Genomic DNA, 22,092 nt, shown 5'->3' with positions numbered 1-22,092 from the left:
CGCCTGCTGGACCAGGTCCTTCGGATAGAGTCCGTCGTCCTTGGCGTACTTCGAGACCAGGTAGACGATGATCGCGTGGCTGTCGAACAGCGCCACCCCGTTATCGTTGATCGTGGGCACCGTGTGGAGGGGATTCATCTAGAACGACAACCGGATCACTGGATACAGTATACCATACCGGGGTACGCGAATATCAAGCGTTGCTTAACGCCGTACCTTGAGGTATTCCGGAGTCATATGCTCCTTCTTCACCAAATCCATGTACTGGATGTCCAGCTCCAGCCCCAACAGCTTCGCCGTCAGCTCAACAGCCCGGCCGGCCGGCGTACGGCGCGTAGTGTACAACTTAATCGGGGCCATCGCTTCGTTCGGACTTTGCGTCTACCTTTGCCCGTCGCCGTCGGAGAAAGACTATCGCGCTTATTTTAAGTCGCTTGGTTGATGGACGTATGAGTGTTCCCGACCCGCGATCAATCGATACCGCGATACGCCAACAAACACTTACACGAGCCCTGCGCATTAAGCCGAAACCGGTTGCCGCGTGCGTGTTGGTAACGGCGGCTCGCCGCTTCGTTGGCCACTATGTCGCCGCCGAGGGGTTTGCCGATGGTTGGGTTTGTGCGATGGTATTAAAGTAGAAAGTAAATATTTTTTGCAAAAAGGAATTTCTTCAAAATCGAAAAAAAGACCATCAATGTGAATGTGAGACGAAAAATGATCTTAATTTTCAATTTATTTTAAAGTAACAAAAATACAAACCTTTTAGCAATGTTGAAAGGGTAGTTTCCACACATTTGTTATTGATAAAATCTGGTTCGCAGAAACATGTGACCTTTCAACAAAAGCATTGATAAAAATGGCGCTGGTTGTTGCTGAAATTCAGTTATCGCTATCAAATAAATGTAAGAAAAGGAGAACAAACACCAACACAAATTAGTTGCGTTTTATTGGCTTTATTCTGCTACTTTGCGACTCTCTCTTTTGCACCTTGTGCGCGTTAAACAGAACTGTCGGTTCTGTTTGCCCCTATGAAAATGCTCCTGTCATTCTCCACTCTCATTTGATCCTATGAAAATGTTCCTATCAATGCTCCACCTCACATTCGGCCATCCTATGAGAGGTCTGGCCCTCCAGACCCGATTCTCGTCTGGCCACCGTTGTTGTACGCTTCGTTCTTTCTCAACGTCCTATTGGTCATAGTCCCTTGTCTCCATCACTTGGTATTTCGACGCATACTTCTTCCTTACGAATTCTCCTACACGATACCTAATTGCTTGTCTCGCCCGCAAATTGTATGGCGCCCTGTGCTGTTCCTGGTTCCTGGCTGTTCTTCAGTGGCTGTCCTAGCTTCTCTAATTTTTAGAACTACTGTTGGTGACGGCGTGATGGTGTACCTCAAATTTCTCTCTGTTTCTACACTCCGTAGAACGATGACATTCTCGTCCGCAATTGAAACATTTGGTCGCCTTTTGCTCGCAACGACTTGCGATGTGGCCTTGATCATCACAGTTGAAACAACGCCTCGCTGTGTTCCCTCTTCGCACGCTTCGTCGTGTAACGTCCGGTATTCACACATGTGCTGCTTCTGGTTGCTGCTCCTCTTAGCATGTGTATGTTCCTGTGCTTTATTGCCTGTGACCTCGGAGACCTCTCTCGTGCCCGTCCCTCAGCACTCTCAGGTCACTACAATACTCGCACTCCAACACTACACCCTTGCTCTGCAACAGACACTGATCGCGGGACCTCCTTGCCCGATCCCAAACTCTCGCACACACTCCGGTCTCTAATCGCGGGACTTCTCGCACAATTCCGGTTAAGCCCCCCATGTAAGAAAGGTAGAACAAACACCAACACAAATTAGTTGCGTTTTCTTGGCTTTATTCCGAACACTCGACCGCTCTGGTCGACTGCTACACTTTGCGACTCGCTCTTTTGCGCCTTGTGCGCGTCAAACAGAACTGTCAGGTCTGTTTGCCCCTATGAAAATGCTCCTATCAATGCTCCACCCAACATAAATGTCATTCGTAGGGTTAATACGCAGCCCCATTAGTGTAGATCATTATTTTGTTACTCTTTTGCTGGCGGTGATTGATCCCCGAAAAAATGACTTTGAAATTAGATTTTCGATGGCCTGGTTGGAAATAGTCTACAAAAAGCCATAGTTATTGTTAAAGTAACGTTTAAATGTTTACGGGGTGGTGGGTTTCTCGCTGTAGGCTAAGGAGCGCGATTTTGTGCTTTCGGTGGGATCAGCTAGGAGTTCTCCATTACGAACAACTGCCTCAACAACAGACTATCCAAACCAATAGGAACCAATACAAAATCTCAAAAAAGCATGCAGCACGTGTGACGACAACTAAACCGTGCCAATGACGGCTAAATGCTGCTCCGAAACTTGTCGATAACTTAACAACAATCAAAACGCAAACCAAACGAACCGTAACGGCTGCACATTTAATAGCATCCGCCGAATGATCATCACCAAACCGAACCAAATGGCCTTGTTGAAAGCTGTGTGGTGCAATTCGTCCACCCAGCGCAGCGAAAGACTTCGCGGTCACGGAAGCAGCGTCGCCACCGGATGTGAAGTGGTGCGGCATTGTCCACCTCGTTGCGTGGAATGCACCTTCCGCTTCCGTTTCGGTCGCTCCGGATTCGCCATTCCTCGCCGCTGACACACTTTTCATCGCCAAAAGGGAGACAACAATGGCGATTTACCATTTAATTTTATTCGCTTTCATTCCTCTGGGGCCCCCGGCCGGGCGGTGGCGATTTATCGTGAGAAATCCACCGATCGGTTAGATGAGCAGACGGACACCGCGGTTCCGTTGGCGTCATGCCCCCGCACACCTTTATTTCGTCGTTGTCGCTGTTTTGATTTGACCATTCCATCTGCTAGATCGAACGGCGACACGCTTCGTGGGGCACCTTTCTGCCGTCATCACATGTTGGTGGGCCGAATCCGGCTCCCGGGCAGAATGCGTGGGGGTTTTGGGGATTTTTGGGGACACAAAAGCTGCCGTGAGCTGACGTGACTTCCAACGCTCAACGCTGATCCTCGATCGCAGGTGATCGCCTTTAATGGAGATCATCGTCAGTGGTCCAGCTCCGGCTCCAGGGGCTTACCAGCCCATTTCTGCGATTGAGAGGCGATTTAGTCGTTAGTGGAAACATTTCCGAGCGGTCCATAGAAAGCTACATTGGTTACGTTACGCCGTTTTTTCTCCCACCGTGAATGAATTTGGCTTTTTGTTTTGCTCAACACGGCCCGATGTGAATGAGTTGATGAGAAGCAACATTACTGTGCGGTCCAGCATCGGGAGCGAAGCAAGGGTTTTGGGAGCAAAAGCGGTCATTTGCACCATAAAGCATTGTAACCCGCATTGAAGGCGGGGTGTTTTTTCATTACATAGCTAGCGAAGCGATTATTTTTGTTTAGATGCTCCAGCATCATTAATTTGTTGCACGATCTACGTGGTTTATTTAAATACGGATCACCGCCGTAGGAGAGCAAGGGCGGAAAGCGTTGCATAATTGGCGAATATAAAACAATCTGACGACCTTTAAGTAGAATTTCTTCTTGTGTTTCAGCGACTCCTCCTGTGGTTGAAATTGTTTGCCGATGTTACTATCGCCTGTTTGTCGGGCTACGCGGACAGAAAAATGGCATGCAAAATTCTAAACGTCCACGTGCCTCGCGCTGTCCCGTCCGTAAGCCATTCTTTCCTATCCCTTCGACCAACGAATCGGTTGGCAACATAAGAAACCAGTTCTGCCCCGACCAACGAACGATGCATCGCGGTGCTGCGTCTGGGAGCATCGGGAAAAAGAAAAACCGCTCCAAACATCCAATCGTAGTGTGCGGCAAACTGCCGTTCGTAAATCAAATCGGGTTGGCGTAAGCATAAAGCTCTCTCTCCCTCTCTCCCTCTCTCTCTCTCTCTCTCTCTCTCTCTTTCTCTCTCTCTCTTTCTCTTTCTCACACATACATACGAAGACGAGCGCATACGTAAAGATCACGGATCCTTCAGCATCCGCCGCGAACTTGAGAGCTAAAGTGGTTGGCAGATAAAACGTAATGGGTTGACGGGCGCGCCATGCTTAAGCACGGTGGTGGCCATCCGATATCCACACGGCGTAAAGTTGATCCGTAGTCGTTCGTCTACCGCCGTCGTTATGTCTTGTTTTTCTCGGGTCACTTGATTGCAACAGCATAATGGGGGTAGCGTAGCCGCGTAACCGTCGAGATAAGCGGCAACCGCAGCAGCAGCATCAACCAACCATTCAACGGGGCGGCCCTCCACCGATCAGTGTCCCGGAGCGATCGGATTTGCTACAGTCGGTCTCTGCGGTTGGTTCTTCGATCCTTCCAATGTTTCACAATCCTTGCACTAAATGGGACTAAACTTAAAATGCCCGTATTGTTTATTTGCTTACCAGCATTAAATAAAGAATTATCGAAACTTTCAACAAATAAAGATCAAATTTAAGACAACCTCCAGCTGGATTAAAATTATTAGGAAGCGATTACTGCTTTAAAAATACAACGAAATTCCCAAAAGCCTCGTGCTTGACCCGACCACGAATGGAACTGTGTCAGGCAGCGCCAGTACCCAGTACCTGTATGTGGTTTCGGAAACATTAATTCACGTACCGCGCCAGATTGGTACTCCCGGCTCACGTGAGCCACCAGGTCACCGGGGTGGGGGAGGCGGGGGCAACAAAAGAAAGAGAATGCCGCAAAATGGGATCGTGCGACGTGCGATGGCGACGACGAGAACAATCGGTTAAACAAAACGCGAAACCCTTACGCAACGTGCGCCGCCCTGCCCCATGCGCGTTCTGGGAGCCCGAGGGCCACTGGCCTCCCCCCCAGCCCCGTGTGTTAACTCTGTTTGTTTTATGACGATTGTTTTTTTTCCTTCTTCTTTAATCCCTCAACAACACGACACATCCGTGGGGTGGTGGGTGAATTTGAAATGAAAACAAACGGCACTGATTGGAACCGTTGCCGGGCGGTGGTCATCGTTGCGCGTTGACCTGGCCGGCTGGCACGCGGATAGCCGTGGCCTTTGGCTCAGTTTTATGGCCTCGGCCCATTGTTTTGCTGTTGTTGCGGTCAATCTGTGGGCTGCCCGGATCTGGACCGTGGACGTGCTCGGTACATTAGGGGATAAAGAAAAGACTGGCACGTCACGTGTCACGTTGTGGTTTCCTGATGTCGCAACACCCCTACATCCTGCGCATTGCTGAGCATTGATTAACTGGAACACAGGATCACGCAATTAGTTATGATTAATGTGCGGTTATCCAATTCTCTCCTTATGTTGTCCTTAATTCTATCCTCCGACCGGTCATTGTCTCGGTGAAGATTAATCTCGCAAAATAGGATTACCGAACGACGACGACCCTTTCCGTCCGGCACTGTAGCGATCAGTTCGGTAAGTACGCACACCTAAAAGTCCTCGTGCCCACGTTTACTCTCTCGCTCTTTCGCTCTCTATCGGTCTGGTCACCCGGACAACGGGTTTTCGAAGGTTCGTCGCGCGGCGCGCGGTCACTCCTCGGTGTTGGTCACTGCTGTGTGAGCGTGTGTGTCCCCGAGAACGGGGTTTTGGAACAGAAAACTGAAAGTTGGTCCGCCACCGCCGCGAGAGAGAGAGGGGGCCCGAGATCTCATTCGTCCGCGTGACTCCGACGGCGCTAGCTGCGTTTTGACCCGCGATCCTCATTTGGCGCGGCGGTGTGCTGTGTTACGTTAAAGGGCTCCCGGGGCCGTGTCTGGCTGGTGAATTTAGTGCGTTGTGAAGCCGCGTGTCTCAGTTTAAATTGGCGGCCAAATCGAACGAGATGATTGCATCCACCAGATGCTGTATCCTTCTTCGGCTCGGTGGCGATCGGACGAAAGGAACCGACGCCCGACGACGATCTAGCTGAGAGAGAGAGAGAGAGAAAGAGAGACGACGAGGCGACAGAGAAAGAAAGTTCCAACAACAATCGCCGTGATCTTCGTTTCGCGAGCGAGCGCCGGATGCGAATCAGGATTCGAAGAAGGAGGTGAAAAGAAACGATCGAACACACGCGAGTGCTAAGCTAGCGGGGCAAAACAGGAGTGCCCGAGGCCGCGAAAGGTGAATCAAAGGTAAACAACGCACGATCACCGCGTCGCCGCCGTTGCCGATGGATTAAAGTGGATGGTGCTAACTAGGTTACTAAAAGTAGTCACGACACGCCAGTTCTGGAAGTTGACTTCGCTTAAAAAGAGTTAACCGTGCAACGAATGAAGTGAGTGATCCTCCAGCAGAGGTTAGTGATCTCCCAGAGAGGAGGAAAAAAAACATCTAGTGGGGGCGGGGAAGGAAGTGCACCATGGACCCGCTCTCGAATCGCAATCGAAAGAACATACTGTCGCTGAACCACGGCGCTTGGGCCGTCCCTCCGGTAGTAACCGGTATGGCGACTGCCCAGGTGCATCGTCACCTGCCACGCGACGCAGCCGCCGGTGGACAGCAGCTGCAAATGTTGCCGAACCATCAGCAACCCCAGCAGCAGCAACAGCAGCAGCAATTGGCACAACCACAACATCCTGCGATGGCCGTGTTCGGGCAGCCGCAGGACAGCCGCCTGCCGAAAGCGTTCGTGGCCGCCATGCGCACACTGTTCGACATTATGGACGACCGGAAAACTGGTTTCGTGCGGCTGGCCGACATCGAGGACCGCTGGCTGGACGACGGCTCGAAGGGGATGCCGAGCGGCGTAATTGATAGTCTGCGCAAGGTGACGCCCCCGAACGGGTTGCTGTCGTTCGAGCGCTTCTGCGGCGGCCTCAAGATGTGCCTGGTCCGCAATCAGCCCCTGCCCGGTGCCGGCGGCCCCGTTCCTCCCGCCGTACCCTCACCGTCGCTTTCGCCACCACACTCGGCCGACGGGAAACCATCAATGGCCGCCACGCTGGGCAAACTGTCGCTTTCGACGCGACCCCCCTCGGCACCGCTACTCGATCTGGACGGTGGCAGTGCGGGCGGGACGGGCCACGGGCACGGCCTGGGACTGCCGAAGGTTTCGCTCGGACCACCGTGGAGTTCCTCGGGGGTGGCCCCGGGGATCAATACGGCGACGGTGCGGCCCAATAATGCGATGCCGGCCCAGAAGACGCTCAGTATGCCGCAGCTTCTCAGTCCGGACGATGATCTCGAGCCTCCGCCGATCATACTGCCCGGAGCGTACGGTCCACCGAAGCCACCGCGCGTTTCACTGAACCTCGAGCGTGCCCAGCAGAAGCAACAGCAACAGCAGCAGCAGCTGCAGCCACACCACCACCATCATCCCGGGTCGGGCATCGATAAGGCGGAAATCCGGAACGCACTGCAGAACTGGCAAATGTCGCTGCTGATGGGGGAAGCGAACGAGAAGCAGGGAGGCGGCTCGGCGGAGAAAGGTCACGGGCTGCGCTCGCTAACTGCGACCGGGCGCGGGTCTGCCGATGGCCAAACGGATCTGTCGACCTCATCCCCGTCGTTGCAGTCGATCAATCAGCTCGACGGATCTCTGGCACGATCGGGCGTTCTGCCCGGTGCGCTCTATCCGAAGAAGACGGCCGCCGGTGGGTCGACAGGCGGTGGTGGCCGGCGCCGGGAGCCGAGACGTCACACACTGCAGAACGGCGTGGACTACAACATGCTCAAGCGCCTGAAGCAGATCGAACAGGAGAAGGATATTCTGGTGCAGGGCCTGACGGCGATCGAGCAGACGCGCGACTGGTACCTGAAGCAGCTGGCCACGGTACAGGAGAAGATCCGCTACCTCGGTCGTCCCGGTTCGCACATGGTGAGTTGTCGGGAAATCGAAGCCCGCGTCGTGCGGGATCATCAAGAGCCATGCGTGCCTCGAAGCGATCATTAGCCGAACGCTAAATGGATGTTAACAACCAACCAATTGGCAGCGTTTATTTTAAACAACCGTTTATTTATTTTAAACCCTTTTTTGTTTGCGGTCGGCCAGACTAACGGGCGATTTAATACGCTAGAACTGGCACGGGTTTAGGGACTATTCATTGCTCAACCCCTGGCTATTCGAGGATTAATTTAAGCGCCATTGTAAAGGACGCACAAATCGCTGTGAAATCTTCGCGTTATGCTGGGTTACGTTGGGGACTGACACTCTGGGACTGAGTTTATTGATCTTACCTTCGCTTCTAGAGTATTCCAAATAATGTCCCCTTTCGGTTCTGATTGCAGGAAACATGGACCGAAACACAGCAGGAACGGCTGGACCTGCAGCGAGCCCGCGTGCTGGAGGTGAACCGGCACCTAATGATGCTGGCCGAAAGCTGGGAGCGTGGTGGGTTTCCGATGCACATGAACCTGGCCCTGCGACCCTTGCCCGGGGCCCACGGGTCACCGTACCAGCCCCACCACCACCATCCGTCGCACCAGCGTCGTACCCAAGCGCAACCGTCGCCGGCGGCAGTACCACCAGCGGTTCCTCCGCCACCATCGGCGGCCAGTTACCAACCGTCACCGGCGGCCACGCAGCACCATCACCACCACGGTCACCAGCCCGGACCGGAAGTGGTGAACCACCTCAAGCAGCAAAACCACCAACTGGTCGAGGAGGTTAACCAGAAGAACGAAAAACTGTCCCTGCTGGAGCGGGAAAAGGCGGCCCTCATACGGGAGCTGCTACAGCTGCAGCGCGCCAACCGGGCGGCCAGTATGATATCGAACACGGAAGAGATGGTGTTCTAGCCATGTTCGGCCACACCACGGCTGGTGGGCACTTTGAATCGGAATCGGGTGCCATTGAGTTGAGTGGCCTCGGGAGGGCACATTTCGGAACAGCATTACAGATTTCCTTCATCACGCTAGTCAAGCAGTGTGTTGGCGCGGCCCCACGTGGAATACGTATCTTCGAAAAACGCGAATCGGCACCGTTCGATAATAAAGATTGTTTTATCAAACAACAGTGTATTGCTCTCTTGTACAAGTTCTAAGTAAGAAGTTCAAAAAGTGGCCACAAAGAGTGTGTACAATAGCGTACGCCAGGGCTTTGGTACTGGACTGGTGTTTTGCGCTTCGATCGAGTGCGGTTCACTTGCTCTTGAGCGCTTGCTTCTGTAGCGTCTCCCAGTTGACACCGTTGTGCGGTAGGTCGCTGCGCACGAACGGGGACAGCCACGCCAGGTACCAGCGAGCGCCGAGCACCATCCGCAGGTTTGCCCACCGTCCCAGGTCGTACTCGGGTGCTTTCCGCTCGTGGACGACCGCCCCGCTTAGGATGAGCCGCCCGTGGTAGATCATCAGGACGCCCGTAAACAGTACGCCGACCATGTTGATCAGATAGATCACCAGGTAGTACTGCTTGGTGGACGTGTCGATCACGAGCATGGCGAGCGGGAAAACGAGTTTCGCCAGCGAGGTCCAGTTGCGAAACTCGTCGCCCCGCACGAACCAGATGAAGTAGTTGTTCAGGACGCTGGCGTACGCGGTCGAAACGAACAGGTACAGTACGAAGAGGATAAAGTATCGGTGGTTCCGGTGCCCGATGCAGCACCCGGTGAACACACAGTGGTGGTCCCGTTTGAGGATGCACGCCCGGCAAACCGTGCAGTGCCAGGAGCGGGGTGGTGCAATAAATTCGCACGTCGCACAAAGGTGCCACGACTTCGAGCCCAAGCCGCCGGCGCCGCTACCGGTATTGCTGGTCGCTCCCGTGGGCACCGGTATCAGTTCCGTGGCGCAGCTAGTATCACAAAGCATCGTGGCCAGCATGTGGGCGGTCACGTTGAACAGCAGGGCAACGGCTGGCACGAAGTGTGCCCAGTTCATCCACGAGCCCTCGCCGTGGATTTCCGGTATCACGACGTACACCTCGAACCAGAAAGTGATTGGTATAATCGCGGCCATGAAGGTGGTCGCCACCACATCCTGCAGCGTGCGAGGTAGGAACCGTTTCCGCAGTTTCATGCCAGAGCTGCTGCAATGGAATCAAATGGAATCAAATAAGGCAGGACGCATCGAACACTTCACATCGCGGCTTACTTTGCTCCCGACAAAACAGGATTCGTTTGCGCGCACCGCACAACAAACAGAGAATTGTCAAATTTAGTTACGTTATGAGTTATTCGCGTTACGCGTTACGCAACACACAAATGTAACAACAAAATTCAAATAATCTATAATTTTCAATTGTAATGATTCAATTCAATTGAAACAATTCAATAAAGTGATAAAGTGAAACAAAAATAAAATAAGTGAAATAAGAGAAAATAGAAATCTTGCATTCTTAGTCAAAATCTTGCATTTCCCACCACAAATCGCGTTTAGACGGTGCGGTTTCAGGAGTTCAACAGGGCACACGAGCGTGTTGCACGCAACACGCTCCGGTGCAAGATGCACGCAGCTCAAGCTGGCGCCGTTTTTTGGCGCCAAGTTGTGCGAAATGATCCACGTGATCGAGCAGTAGAGGATAATTAATAGAATTCCGCACGTGTTTGGGTGTTTGGTAAGACGTTTATTTTTCACCTTTCAACTCCGTTTCAGTTACACAATATTGGCGCATTTAAACACTAAAGCGAACGGCAGCGCGCGTTTCAGTTGCAGCGGCGTTAGTTTGCAAACAGTGAAAAAGGTAAGTTTATTAATTGCTCCGTTTGCACCCTGGTAAATGGTTCGCACTCCGCGGAAATGGCACTGTTTGTGGTTCGCTACTCCCTCCCGCTGTGACACCACGTCATCCCTACGCTAAAACACGGCAGATCGTGTTCCGAAAAACTGGGTTGGCAGTTTGTTGGTTCGTTTGTTTGTTAGTTTGTCGGTTCGTTTGCGGGTGTGGCTTGGCTTGGCTTGGCGCTATCTAAAAGGAATCACAAAACATGGGTAGAGAACACTCGCAAAACGTCGTCGCCGTTAGCTGATCCGAAGCTGAATGGTGAGAGGTTAGTTTTGCGTTCGCTGTCGTTGACACGCGCTACTCGAAACTGGGACGCAGGTTAACGTACATCTAGTAACTAATCATTAATTGCATAACTACACACGAAAAAATAAAAATTAAAAAAAAGAAACTATTGGTTCGCTCTTTCGATTCGGTACCGCACGGTGTCTCTGTGTAAGGAATTTTGCGTTGAGTTGGTGGACACCCCGTGAACCCGGTTCTTCTCCGAGGGTTTTTTTTGGTAATGTTTTGCTGGCGCAGACTGACTGCTGACGAAGGGCCGTACGCTTCCTTCTAGTTTGAAATGTAGCCGTGGCCATTACGTGTTGGGGCAGGAATTGAAAGCGATGCAGGGAAGCTATGTTTTAGGGAACTGCCGGATTGCCTGCTATGGTGGCTTTATCCTACTTCTCTCTCTCTCTATCTCTCTCTGTCGCTTCGCCTGACTTCGAACGCCCCTGTGCCGCCGTGTGCGCGCCCTGTTTCCCTCCCTCTCTCCCTCTCTTTTTGGTACTTTGGTGTGTTCGATGACGTTCGATGAGTGTGTCCCTGTACGACGTGTAATAGGTAACCACGTAACCAAAGGGCGCGGGAACCGGAACCGAGACCGAACCAGGTAAGGCAGTATCAAGTGGAGTCGTTCCCGGAAACGACCGGAAACGACCAGTCCCCGGACCCCCGGACCCTCGGACCCAGCCCTCCTCCCAAACCCATCACCCCGCGAACACGGACCCCGCCCTAGCGGCGGATGCACACCTGGCAGCGGGAGACGCGCGAGAGCAGGTTGCCGGCCTTGAGGGTTTGCTGCTCCGGGCGCTGGAACTGCTGGTGGTCCTCGAGCGACACCAGCCAGAAGGAGGTCTGCGTTTCGTAGTAGTGACAGTGGCCCTTGCCCCCGTTGCACTCGATGAACGGGGTGGCGCGGAAGTCCTCCAGGCAGGAACCGGGCCCGGACAGCGACTGGCCACCGCCACCGTGCCCGACGGCCGTGTGCTGCAGAAGAAGAACAAGGACCAGGGATCAGTGTCGTCCGGGACCTCCGTCCGGGGGAACTTACCATGAGGAAGCTGTAGCCGATCCACAGGCCCTCCCAGCCGGTGGGGCAGTCGGGGATGTGGAGCGCCTGGCTGTGGACGGCGATCACGTTGGTGGGCGCCTCGCACACGGTGCAGCGGGAGATGTACGGCCGCATGTCGTTCTCCGTGACCGGCATCATCGGGATCGGGGCGGACGTGGACAGCCAGAAGGTGCGGTCGTTGCGGGACGCGTAGTTGCACACGTTGTTCTGGCCGCACACCAGGATCGGCAGGGTGGAGAACTTGCGCACGCAGGACCCGGCCGAGCCGAGGTCCTGGTTGTGCGGGTAGTCGTTGCCGTCGACGTACAGGAGCGAGTACCCGTCCCACAGCTTCAGGTGTCCTGGCTCGCACTGCGGGATCTCCTCCGACTGGCTGTGGCGCACGAGCAGGATGCCGGTGTAGTAGGGGGCCGCGTCGCAGTCCCGGCCCGCCTCGCCCTTCAACCCCGGCAAACCCGGTGCTCCGTCGCGCCCGGCGCGTCCCTCGGGCCCTCGGTCCCCGTGGAGTCCCTGCAGACCGCGCGCTCCCTCGAAGCCGCGCAGACCGATTTCGCCCGGGGCGCCCGGCGCCCCCGGAATGCCCGGAGGACCCACCATCCCCGGGACGCCCTTGTCACCCTTCGGCCCATCGTAGCCGGGGGGACCGGGCGGACCCTTCCGCTGTGGGGGGAGCGCTGGCGTTTCGCCCTTCTGGCCCTTCTCGCCCGGCGCACCGTCCAGCCCGGATAGACCGCGCAGACCCCGCTCGCCCTTCTCGCCCACCATCCCCACCAGTCCGGCCACCCCCTCGAGGCCAGGCGCACCACGCTCCCCCTTGGCGCCCTGCGGCCCGTTCAACCCGTTCATGCCATCGCGGCCCCGCTCGCCTCGCTCGCCCTTCGGCCCCAGGAACCCGGGTGGCCCTTGGTCGCCCTTTTCACCCTGCGGCCCTGGCAAGCCCCGCTGGCCTTGGGGCCCCGGGAAGCCGTCCTTCCCGGCGCGTCCCACCAGCCCGGTGTCTCCCCGGTCGCCCTTCTCGCCCTGCCGACCCAGTGGCCCTGGTTGGCCGGGCGGACCCATCGGGCCCGGTAACCCACCCAACCCCTTGTCGCCCTTTTCACCCGTCAATCCGGGTGGCCCGTCGCGTCCCGTTTTCCCCGGCCGACCCGGCAGTCCCTTTTCGCCCTTCACCACCGGGCAGGTGTCGCCCTTGTCGCCCATCGGCCCCAGCTCGCCCTTCTGCCCCACGAGCCCGTTCAGGCCGGGAGGTCCTGGGAACCCGGGCAGACCCTGCAGCCCCGGCTCCCCCTTGACCCCCACTTCACCCGGTGCGCCCGGAAGGCCGACCTTGCCCGGGCGTCCGAACGGCCCCGGGAAGCCCGGCTCGCCCTTGTCGCCCTTGATCGCGTCCGCCGTCGCCGAGAGCCCCGGTTCCCCTGGCACGCCGCGGTCTCCCTTCAAGCCCATCAGCCCGACGGGCCCGGTCAGCCCGCTGTCACCCTTCTCGCCCCGGTCGCCTCGGTCTCCCAGTCGCCCCGGTTCGCCCTTGAAGCCCTTCTCGCCGTCGTAGCCACGGGGCCCCATCGGACCCTCGGGACCCGGCATCCCGTCCATGCAGGGAGCCCCCGGAATGCCCGGCAGCCCGGTCGTGCCCTTGTCGCCCTTGATGCCCGGGAACCCGGGCACGCCCATGTCACCCTTCACACCGTTCGTGCCCGCCAGCCCGTCCATGCCCTGCATCCCGAGGTCACCCTTTTCACCCTGCGGTCCTGGCCGCCCGTGCCCCGACACGCCCGGGTCACCCTTCGGCCCTGGCGCACCCTCCAGCCCCGACAGTCCATCGTTACCGCGCAGCCCCGGCGATCCGGGCTCGCCCTTCTGGCCCTTCTCCGAAGCGGTCCCCGGTTCGCCCGGCATACCCGGCAGCCCCGAGAAGCCCTTGTCGCCCTTGTCGCCATGCTGCCCCGCGAGACACGCGGGTCCCGGCAGCCCGCCCAGACCCTTGTCACCCTTCGGGCCCATCAGACCCGGCGGCCCCGACACGCCTTGCAGCCCCTTCAGCCCAATCTCGCCCCGGTCGCCCTTTTCGCCCATTTCGCCCTTGGCTCCTTGTGGCCCCCGGGCCCCCGGGTACCCGGGTGCCCCCATCATGCCCTTGCGGCCCTGGAAGCCCTTCAGCCCGTCGTTTCCGGCCTGGCCCGAGTCTCCCTTCTGGCCCGGCAATCCGATCACCCCCGGTGCCCCTACGTCCCCCTTCAGTCCGGAGAGGCCCTTCACACCGTCCATGCCGGGGATGCCGGGGGCTCCCGGGTGGCCCGCGGGGCCCTTCGGACCCGACTCACCCTTCGGCCCCACCTCGCCCGGATATCCGGGCGGTCCCGATAGGCCCTGGTCACCCTTCTCGCCCGGGTACCCCACCGAACCGGGCATCCCTGCCTCACCCCGGTCTCCTGCACTGCCCCGGTCTCCTTTCGGCCCGCGCAGACCCTGGTTACCCTTCGGGCCGGGTGGGCCCACCATCGACAGGCCCGGATCACCCTTGCCACCCTTCGCCCCAACCAACCCCGGTGCACCTGACAATCCGTCGCGTCCCGGCGCCCCCGGCGGTCCCGTCGGTCCCGAGTTACCCTTCTCGCCCCGCTGGCCAGTCAACCCGCGGGGACCCACCGGCCCCGGTGCCCCGGGTGGACCCGCATTACCCGGCATTCCCGTCCGGCCCTGCTCTCCCAGATCGCCCTTGTCACCGCGGATGCCCTGGATCCCCGGGGCGCCCTTCTCACCCTGCGCCCCCTGCGGTCCCCGGATGGCTTTCTCCAGGTTCGGCGGAATATCCGCACACTTGCCCGGCTCACCCTTCAGCCCCGACCAGCCCTTGTCGCCCTTCTCGCCCGAGTAGCCCACGTTGCCCTTCAGCCCCGGTTCGCCCTTGATCGTTTGCCCGTGGCGCCCGGGCAGACCGTCCTTGCCGGGGGCCCCAGGGGCCCCGTCAATTCCTGCCTCTCCCGGTCGCCCGTGCTCGCCCTTCGGACCGCGCAGTCCCGTCTTGCCCTCGAGTCCGATGCGCCCCGGGAAGCCCTTCTCGCCCTTCAGCCCCTCGAGGCCCCGTGGTCCGGGGTCACCCTTTTCGCCCTTCAGCGACTGCACCTGGTCCGCGGTGATGTAGGCGTCACGGCCCCGCTCACCCGGCGCTCCCGGTGGTCCGATCAGTCCCGCCTCACCCTTCTGGCCCGGATCGCCCCGCAGCCCCACCGTGCCGTCTTCGCCCGGTGTCCCCGGAAAGCCCCGTTCGCCCGGTTCGCCCGGTTTCCCCGCTCGGCCCGGTTCGCCCGCGTATCCCCGTTCGCCCTTGTCACCCTTCAGCCCCGGCCGGCAGTCCGTGCAGCGGCCACCGAGCTCGCCCTTCGCACCCCGGTCGCCCTTCACGCCCGGCATTCCCGGCCGGCCCGGTTCGCCTTTCTCGCCGTCGCGCCCCTGCAATCCGGGTGCCCCCGGTCGGCCCTCCTTGGCGTCGCCCGGCGTTCCCATCACGCCCTTGAAGCCGCGCTCACCCTTCTGGCCCTTGACGCCCGGGAACCTGAAACGGAAGGTAGAAGCGGATTAATGGCGACCTGTCTGAAAGTTAACAATTAGAACAATGAATGCTGAGTTCCAAAACAACAACACTAGACGAGCCTATAGAACCGTAAACATGTATAGGAAGGGTTTCACAAACTGATACTGAAAATCTGGACCACGGACTGCATACCCGGAGAATGGCGAAAGAGTATCATAATATCAGCATACAAGAAAGGAGATCGCTTGGACTGTACAGAGTGATAGCTTTATTATGTGCGGCATGCAAGGTTTAGGCTGGAGAACCGATTAAGACCAATAGCGGAGACCATTATAGGGGAATACCAAGGTGGCTTCAGATCTGGAAGATCAAAAACTGATCAAATATTCTCCAAAAATGCTGGAAAATAACGTCGACGTCCATCAAATTTTCGTTGACTTCAAACAGGCCTACGACAGTACAGATAGAAACAGCCTATATACTGCTCTAGTAGAGCAGGTTATCCCCAGCAAACTAATCAAACTGATCCAGCTTTGTCCGCACGATAGTTTGGCGTGCATTCGAATTAACGGGGAATTATCGACGAGCTTTCGGACAGATAGCGGGCTGAGACAGGGAGATCAGGGACAAAGATAGTTCAAACACAGGATAAACTAAGACCACACAAAACGATATTCTGCCTTGTCTTGTGTTCTGGATCGGAGAACTGGGTCCTGACTCAGTCCCAAGAAAACAGATTAAATGTTTTCGAGAGAACGATCCCCAGAAGAAACTTTGGCCCAGTAAAAGATGGAAAATATTGGAGGACCAGACATAACAGAAAAATATATGAAACAAATGAGGATCCAGAAGTCTCTGTCATGATAAAAAAAAACAAAAATTGCAATGGGCTGGACACATCATAAATGAGTCAATGGTCGAAAAAAAGACTCTATTGGGAAAGGTACAGGGCAAGAGGCCAGTCGGTAGGCCGAGGGTTCGATGGGAGGACAGTATCCGCAAGGCCAACGACCTGCTCGGTTTTGGAGAATGGATAAACAAGGCAGCGTGCCGAGAGGGCTGGGCTCGGGCGTTCCCGTCAACCATAACAACAACAAAAATTTAGAAATTTCGCCAGCAGCTGCTTCTGGTCCAGTCCAGTCAATCTTCTCCAGTCGCCGCACACGTTACCGTTTCTGACAAATTAGATGCATTACTCTCGTGCAATATTATTCGGCTTCAGCACAAACACTACAGCCCACTACAGTTAGTTAAATTATACTACGAATGTTAACTCATCATTTATCAATTTGTGGGAGAATTGTATGAAGGAGAAATCGTGGCTCCTTCGTTGCACATAATCCGTGCGATGAACGATGAATTTATCTTACGAAACAGCTGGATTGTAAGGGGCCCTTACAATTGGTTATCGGTAGCTTGGAAGTTATAAAACAATAGCAGAACCCTGCCGAACAACTCTTCGTCAAGTTGTAACGAATTCAAAGAACTCAAAATTGAAAAATTAAACAATTTTCGCCCAAAAAAATAAACCTTAGCTCGCGAAGCAGAAGAAAATTTAAATAAACGCCAGAAAGTATGCAATTTGGCTTGCACCCTTGTGCGCGTTGCTTGATAAGTTCCTTTTCCCCTCCGGATTCCCGCGCTGCACTTACCCGGGCATACCGGCGTTACCCTTTCCTCCAGCGACGCCGAATCCTGGTGCTCCCGGATCTCCGCGAGGACCTTCCGGTCCCGGCTGGCCTTGGTAACCGCGGACACCTTGCACGCCGGGCATGCCGACCGATCCCGGTTCGCCCTTTTCGCCCTTCTCGCCCGGATAGCCCTCCGGTCCGGGGCGCCCCGGAACACCTTGGCCGCCCTTCGGGCCCATCTGGCCGCGTTCGCCGATTTCGCCGTGGAATCCGTCCATACCCTTCGGGCCGGGTGGCCCTTCGTAGCCGCGCGGACCCTTCGGCCCTGGGGCGCCGGGTCGTCCTTCGCCGCCACCGGGCGCACCGGGTGGTCCGGCAATACCCGTAAGCCCGGGCACTCCGTCCCGACCGGACTCTCCTTTCGGGCCGGTGTTTCCCTTCAGTCCGTGTAAGCCTTCCGATCCGCGGTCACCCTTCTGGCCCGGCAATCCGACTGGTCCAAAGTTTCCGTCACGGCCCTGCAAAGCATTCCGAGTCAAGGGGTGGGGGGGAACGGGAACACATCCATGAGGCGCTTACTTACCCGCAGACCGGGCGGTCCCGATAGTCCTTTCTCGCCCTTGTGGCCCCGGTCCCCGATGAGGCCGCGGTCGCCCGCCTGACCCTTCTCGCCGGCCCGTCCCGGCTCGCCGGGTTCGCCGCGGTCGCCCCGTTCGCCCTTCGGCCCGGTCGTGGTCGTCGTCCCCGTCGCGCCGTACACCTCCTCGCCCCGGTCGCCCTTCTCGCCAGGGGCGCCCTTGATGCACACGCCCTTCTCGCCACGCTCACCCTTGCTGCCGTCCATCCCACGCATGCCCTTGTCGCCGGGCGTTCCGGAGAATCCGCGCGGTCCCACCTCTCCGGGCGGTCCGACCTGCCCCTCCAGGCCCAACAGGCCCGGCTCACCCTTCTGGCCCTTGTTGTAGTTTTCCGGATGCCGCGCCGGCTCGCCCTTGTCTCCCTTCGTCCCCGGCATGCCACCGTATCCGCGAGGCCCGGGCGATCCTGGCAGGCCCGGCAATCCCGGCAGCCCGTCCGTTCCGTTGCATCCGTCCCGTCCCGACAGCCCAGGGGCACCGGGAGCTCCGGGGACGCCGTTCGTGCCGGGAATGCCGGGGTAACCGGGCAGACCGTCCCTACCGCGGTCACCCTTCGGCCCCAGGAGACCCATCGGCCCCGATTCGCCCTTGGTGCCCTTCTCGCCCGGTAGCCCCTCCGAGCCGGGGAATCCGCGCACACCCTTCGCGCCCTTCAGCCCCATCGGTCCCGATAGGCCGCGGTTGCCCTTCTCGGCGAAGCACTTCGGCAGACAGCACCCGCCGGAGGTGCAGTTTTTGGCCGGGGGACCCTGCGGTCCGCTGGCCGTGTCCAGGATGCTGTAGCTCGGGTCGACGAGTGGCTGCGGCTGTCGCGGGTAGTCGCTTTCGGCGCGCTTAAACAGTCCCACGCCACCGTTGGACACTTCCGACCAGAATTGCTAGATACAGAGAGAGATGAATGGATTTTTTTTTGCGAAGAAGGATCCGCTGGCAAACGCAGGGATAGCGACTTACCGCGTGTGTCAGATGGCCGTACCATACTACGATCAGCGAGGTAGTGATTAACCTGGAATGGAAACCGAAAGTGGTCAGTCAGGGGTTACCCGGGGTGGGGGGATTGCTGAATACTAGAAACCGCTGCTCCTTCGGCTAGGCGATGGTGAGCTCATTCATGAGCTCGTCCGCCATGCTATCAACCGGCCGGACTGTGCGCCTTTCAGGGTCTTATCGGTTCCCAGGGGTGCCTTCCTGATAGCCTTTCGTCGTCTTCGTCGTCGTTGTCGCCTCGGGCCCCGTTGGTCGGGATGTGACGCAACGACTGGGCGTTCGTTCGCTCTGTGCCAGGGAGGAAGTGGCCAGCGATACGCCGTCTTCCGTTTGCTCCAGATGCGGTCCGGTCGGGCCGGACCAAAGGGATTGCAGAATTCGATAAACACTACACTCCGAAAAGGGCCGGTTCAACGACCGTGTTTGGAAGTCTCCGTCCGTGATTCTCGGCTATTTTAGCCGACGGGACGGCTGCGAGAGTTCCACCTGACCGAGGCCACGCGACTTCACGCGCATTGAGACGTGAGACGAAAGGGATTTGAATTGGCAGTTGGATACGAAACATTTGTGCAAACTATTGAGCTATTTATCAAAAACTCCACTCATTTCGTCACTTTCTCCAAATGGAAACAAAAGTACTTCACTTGTTAGCAGTAAAGCGAAGGCGTGTCGTCGTCACCCACAGACCACACGTTGGCCACCGTCATCAATCAGGATGGATCATTCCGTTCCCTGCGCAAACGATCGTGACATTATTTACGAGCGTCGTAAACCCCTCTGCTCGGTTGGCAACATCAGATTCGGTTTCGGACCAAAACCTAACTCTCGTCAACGATCGTGAACATCTGGCCCGAACACTGCGGTAGGGAACGAACCGAGCCCTACCAAAGGCGAAAGAAGACGGCGGCCGAAGAACTAAAAATTCCTATGCTACCATTTATGCTGTCCCGATGCGACGCGATTCAAACTGCATTATGTGTTTTTTGGAGAAAGTGCGCAAAGTGTAAAGAACGGCGATCGAGCAAAAGTAAATGCTCGATTGCCCAAAAAGGGGAACGGCGATTTCGAGTGGCGCCGCCGTCACTTATTTCCCGTTCCGTGGCAGGGAAATTAATGACACCATTGCCGTAATTGACTCGTTACGGGCACTGACAGCACGGACATTGAGCTGCGGAATTAAGCGTGGCCAGTTTCGATCGTAATTTGTGGTAATTTTTGTCATTTGTGAAATAATATTATGTTGAGCCTGTAAAGTATTGGCTACTTTAATTTCCTGGTTCAATCGCAGGACTGGCGGTAAAAAATTGAAAATAGAAGCTTCGGTGGATTCAAAGTTTAAGGATTGCAGCGCATGAACTTGCAATCGCACCCTTGTTCCCACCGTTTTCGCGCGAAAATCCGCGGTTGTCCCAAAACACGATGCCCCGGCGGTGGCGATCCTGGTAACACTATAGCTACCGGTGCAGTACACGCTGTCTCGACGACTTTCAGGCATTTCAGCGTAATCCGACCGTCCCGCGGAGTACATTTCATTCTGGCTAGCAACCAACCCGGAGTCGGAACTCCGACTTCGACCCGGACTCCGAGGTTTCGTCTCGCCGGGGACTCGAAAAATTGCTTACCATTTTGTTCGGGTCCCCATCGTGATGGTGGTCCCCTTTATACGATACAGCCCCACAGTCGGCAAGGGCTGACGGCACGGCGACGACTAGCAGCGAGTATTAGCCAGCTTGGCTGCGGATGGCACGGGATCGCTCGATCGGAGAGATCGCAGACCGGATCGACTCTCCGTTCGTCCTTCTCGGGAACGCGGGAACCACACAAAAACCCTCACAATCTCTGCTAACACTTCGGCTCAAAACAGAATCACACGATCACGGTTGATCCCCTTGATGTGAGTGATGTTTTCCGGAAACGGAATCGAATTGGCACCGGACACACACACTAGCCCCACCGAATCACGAATCATCCATATCACAATTCCGCTCGCGCTACTTTCAGCGATGCGTTTTCTTGCTCGAGAAAACTGGCGCGAAAATGGCGCACTTCAATAGTGTTCGCACTGGGGGGGAAAGAGAGGGAAAAATCGGATCAGCATTTCCTCAACGGATCACGGGTCTTCTTCTCCATCACATCGGGGAACTTTGCGGTTCACACACAACACTCTATCGAACGAAATACACAGAGCAATTAATGGGAATGTTTAGAAAAACGGAACATGAGCGAACTGATTGGCCGCAGATCACTGTGTACTAATGTATTAACTGCTCCCTTGTGTACTAAATTTTTTTAACTGGTGCTAAATTCAACTCGCATCGGTGAAGAGTAGGCCGCGGCCCATCTCATCGACCGACTGTTTGCTAACTCATCCAAGAAACCATTGACCGAACATTTTCTACTAATTCAATTCGTTGTCATTCGCTTCATTAAACGATTTAAAAGGATTTTTTTATTTTCTGAAAAATAGTGCAAAATTGGTGCTCCGGAGTGCTGTTTCAGTTTTAGTTAACGAAGAATTAGGTGGATCAGGAAGAACAGTGTTCAATCAAAAGAACGAAATCTACTCTAAAATGGGTCTACGGAAGAAAACACTTAGTTCGTTTTTTCAAATCAATATGACCCATTCAAAAATTATGTCACATTCTAGTTTATGAAGCGTTTTTGAACGAAGAGAGAACTCGAAACTGCTCAAACTTTGTTCGTCCAAATTTCTAGCCGCAGCCGACGGATCACGGGCACACCACTTCGCCACGAAAACTCCCCGGATCGGCACACAACGCGGGCACAACGATATAGCACGGGCACACGGGTTCGTGATCGTGTCACCTATCGGTAAGAACTCGCAAATCACGGTCGGCACGAGACGAACTCCTCCCTAACTTCTCCTTCGGAACTGCACGGAAAACTCGCTCAGCTTCCGTCCGGCGATCGGTGGAACCTTCGCGGAGTTTGACTCTGAGTAAAGCGTACTGCGGTGGAAACTGTGGGCCAAGGGCCACTCCACGGGAGGGGGGTCTGGAGTCTGAGCTGTGGCAGCGCAGACCTAGCTACTGATCCGGCGCTTCCGATCGTTCACGGTGTACTGACTGCGCGCCGTTCGTCGGCTATTTTCTGGAGCTCTCGAGCGCGCCCGGAGCCAAGATCGGCCACCCGACCGCGGTTCGGGTCGCGATCGTGCCCTGATCTTCCGGCCGGTCGGTGGCCAAAGGACGCCCGGGCCGTGGCGGTGGAGGGCGTGAGGGGGCCGACGACAGGACCCGAAGCCGATCCGGGCCGACCAAGACCGCCGGATCG

General features: G+C 56.4%; 4 protein-coding genes across 4 annotated transcripts in view; 1 reads left to right on the top strand and 3 right to left on the bottom strand.

Moving 5' to 3' along the window:
* The window catches only part of LOC131208056 (glutathione S-transferase 1-like), a 501-nt gene extending 141 nt beyond the window's left edge, over positions 1 to 360 (bottom strand). The window contains exons 1-2 of the mRNA XM_058200699.1: positions 217 to 360; positions 4 to 138 (exon numbers count right to left, since the gene is read on the bottom strand). Coding sequence (XP_058056682.1) covers positions 4 to 138; positions 217 to 360 — 279 coding nt within the window. The remainder of the gene's footprint in view (positions 1 to 3; positions 139 to 216) is intronic.
* Positions 361 to 6,296: 5,936 nt separating this feature from the next.
* Positions 6,297 to 8,848, top strand: LOC131210522 (uncharacterized). Its single transcript, XM_058203780.1, has 2 exons — positions 6,297 to 7,827; positions 8,238 to 8,848. Exons 1-2 carry the CDS (start codon positions 6,370 to 6,372, stop codon positions 8,745 to 8,747), a joined length of 1,968 nt encoding a protein of 655 aa, XP_058059763.1. The 5' UTR covers positions 6,297 to 6,369; the 3' UTR covers positions 8,748 to 8,848.
* A 133-nt stretch (positions 8,849 to 8,981) lies between these two features.
* LOC131209769 (probable palmitoyltransferase ZDHHC24) lies at positions 8,982 to 10,070 on the bottom strand. The gene is made up of 2 exons (XM_058202905.1): positions 10,041 to 10,070; positions 8,982 to 9,975 (listed from the first exon to the last, which is right to left on the bottom strand). Exon 2 carries the CDS (start codon positions 9,963 to 9,965, stop codon positions 9,090 to 9,092), a length of 876 nt encoding a protein of 291 aa, XP_058058888.1. The 5' UTR covers positions 9,966 to 9,975; positions 10,041 to 10,070; the 3' UTR covers positions 8,982 to 9,089.
* Positions 10,071 to 10,499: 429 nt separating this feature from the next.
* On the bottom strand, positions 10,500 to 20,440 carry LOC131211489 (collagen alpha-1(IV) chain). The gene is made up of 6 exons (XM_058204976.1): positions 20,421 to 20,440; positions 18,766 to 18,817; positions 17,757 to 18,689; positions 17,195 to 17,691; positions 11,990 to 15,563; positions 10,500 to 11,925 (listed from the first exon to the last, which is right to left on the bottom strand). The coding sequence occupies exons 1-6, from the start codon at positions 20,438 to 20,440 to the stop codon at positions 11,671 to 11,673; spliced, it is 5,331 nt and encodes a 1,776-aa protein (XP_058060959.1). The 3' UTR covers positions 10,500 to 11,670.
* Positions 20,441 to 22,092: the final 1,652 nt, after the last annotated feature.

The sequence above is a fragment of the Anopheles bellator genome, chromosome 2 (genome assembly GCF_943735745.2).
Source record: "Anopheles bellator chromosome 2, idAnoBellAS_SP24_06.2, whole genome shotgun sequence".
Lineage (NCBI taxonomy): Eukaryota > Metazoa > Arthropoda > Insecta > Diptera > Culicidae > Anopheles > Anopheles bellator.
This window is presented reverse-complemented; position numbering and strand designations above follow the sequence as displayed.

Coding starts and splice junctions, on each gene's coding strand:
- LOC131210522 (XM_058203780.1), top strand. CDS start 6,370: ATGGACCCGCTCTCGAATCGCAATCGAAAGAACATACTGTCGCTGAAC. Junction 7,828..8,237: donor GTCGTCCCGGTTCGCACATG/GTGAGTTGTCGG, acceptor TTCTGATTGCAG/GAAACATGGACCGAAACACA.
- LOC131209769 (XM_058202905.1), bottom strand. CDS start 9,965: ATGAAACTGCGGAAACGGTTCCTACCTCGCACGCTGCAGGATGTGGTG.
- LOC131211489 (XM_058204976.1), bottom strand. CDS start 20,440: ATGGGGACCCGAACAAAATG. Junction 17,692..17,756: donor CGGGACCGCCCGGTCTGCGG/GTAAGTAAGCGC, acceptor AATGCTTTGCAG/GGCCGTGACGGAAACTTTGG. Junction 11,926..11,989: donor TCGGCTACAGCTTCCTCATG/GTAAGTTCCCCC, acceptor CTTCTTCTGCAG/CACACGGCCGTCGGGCACGG.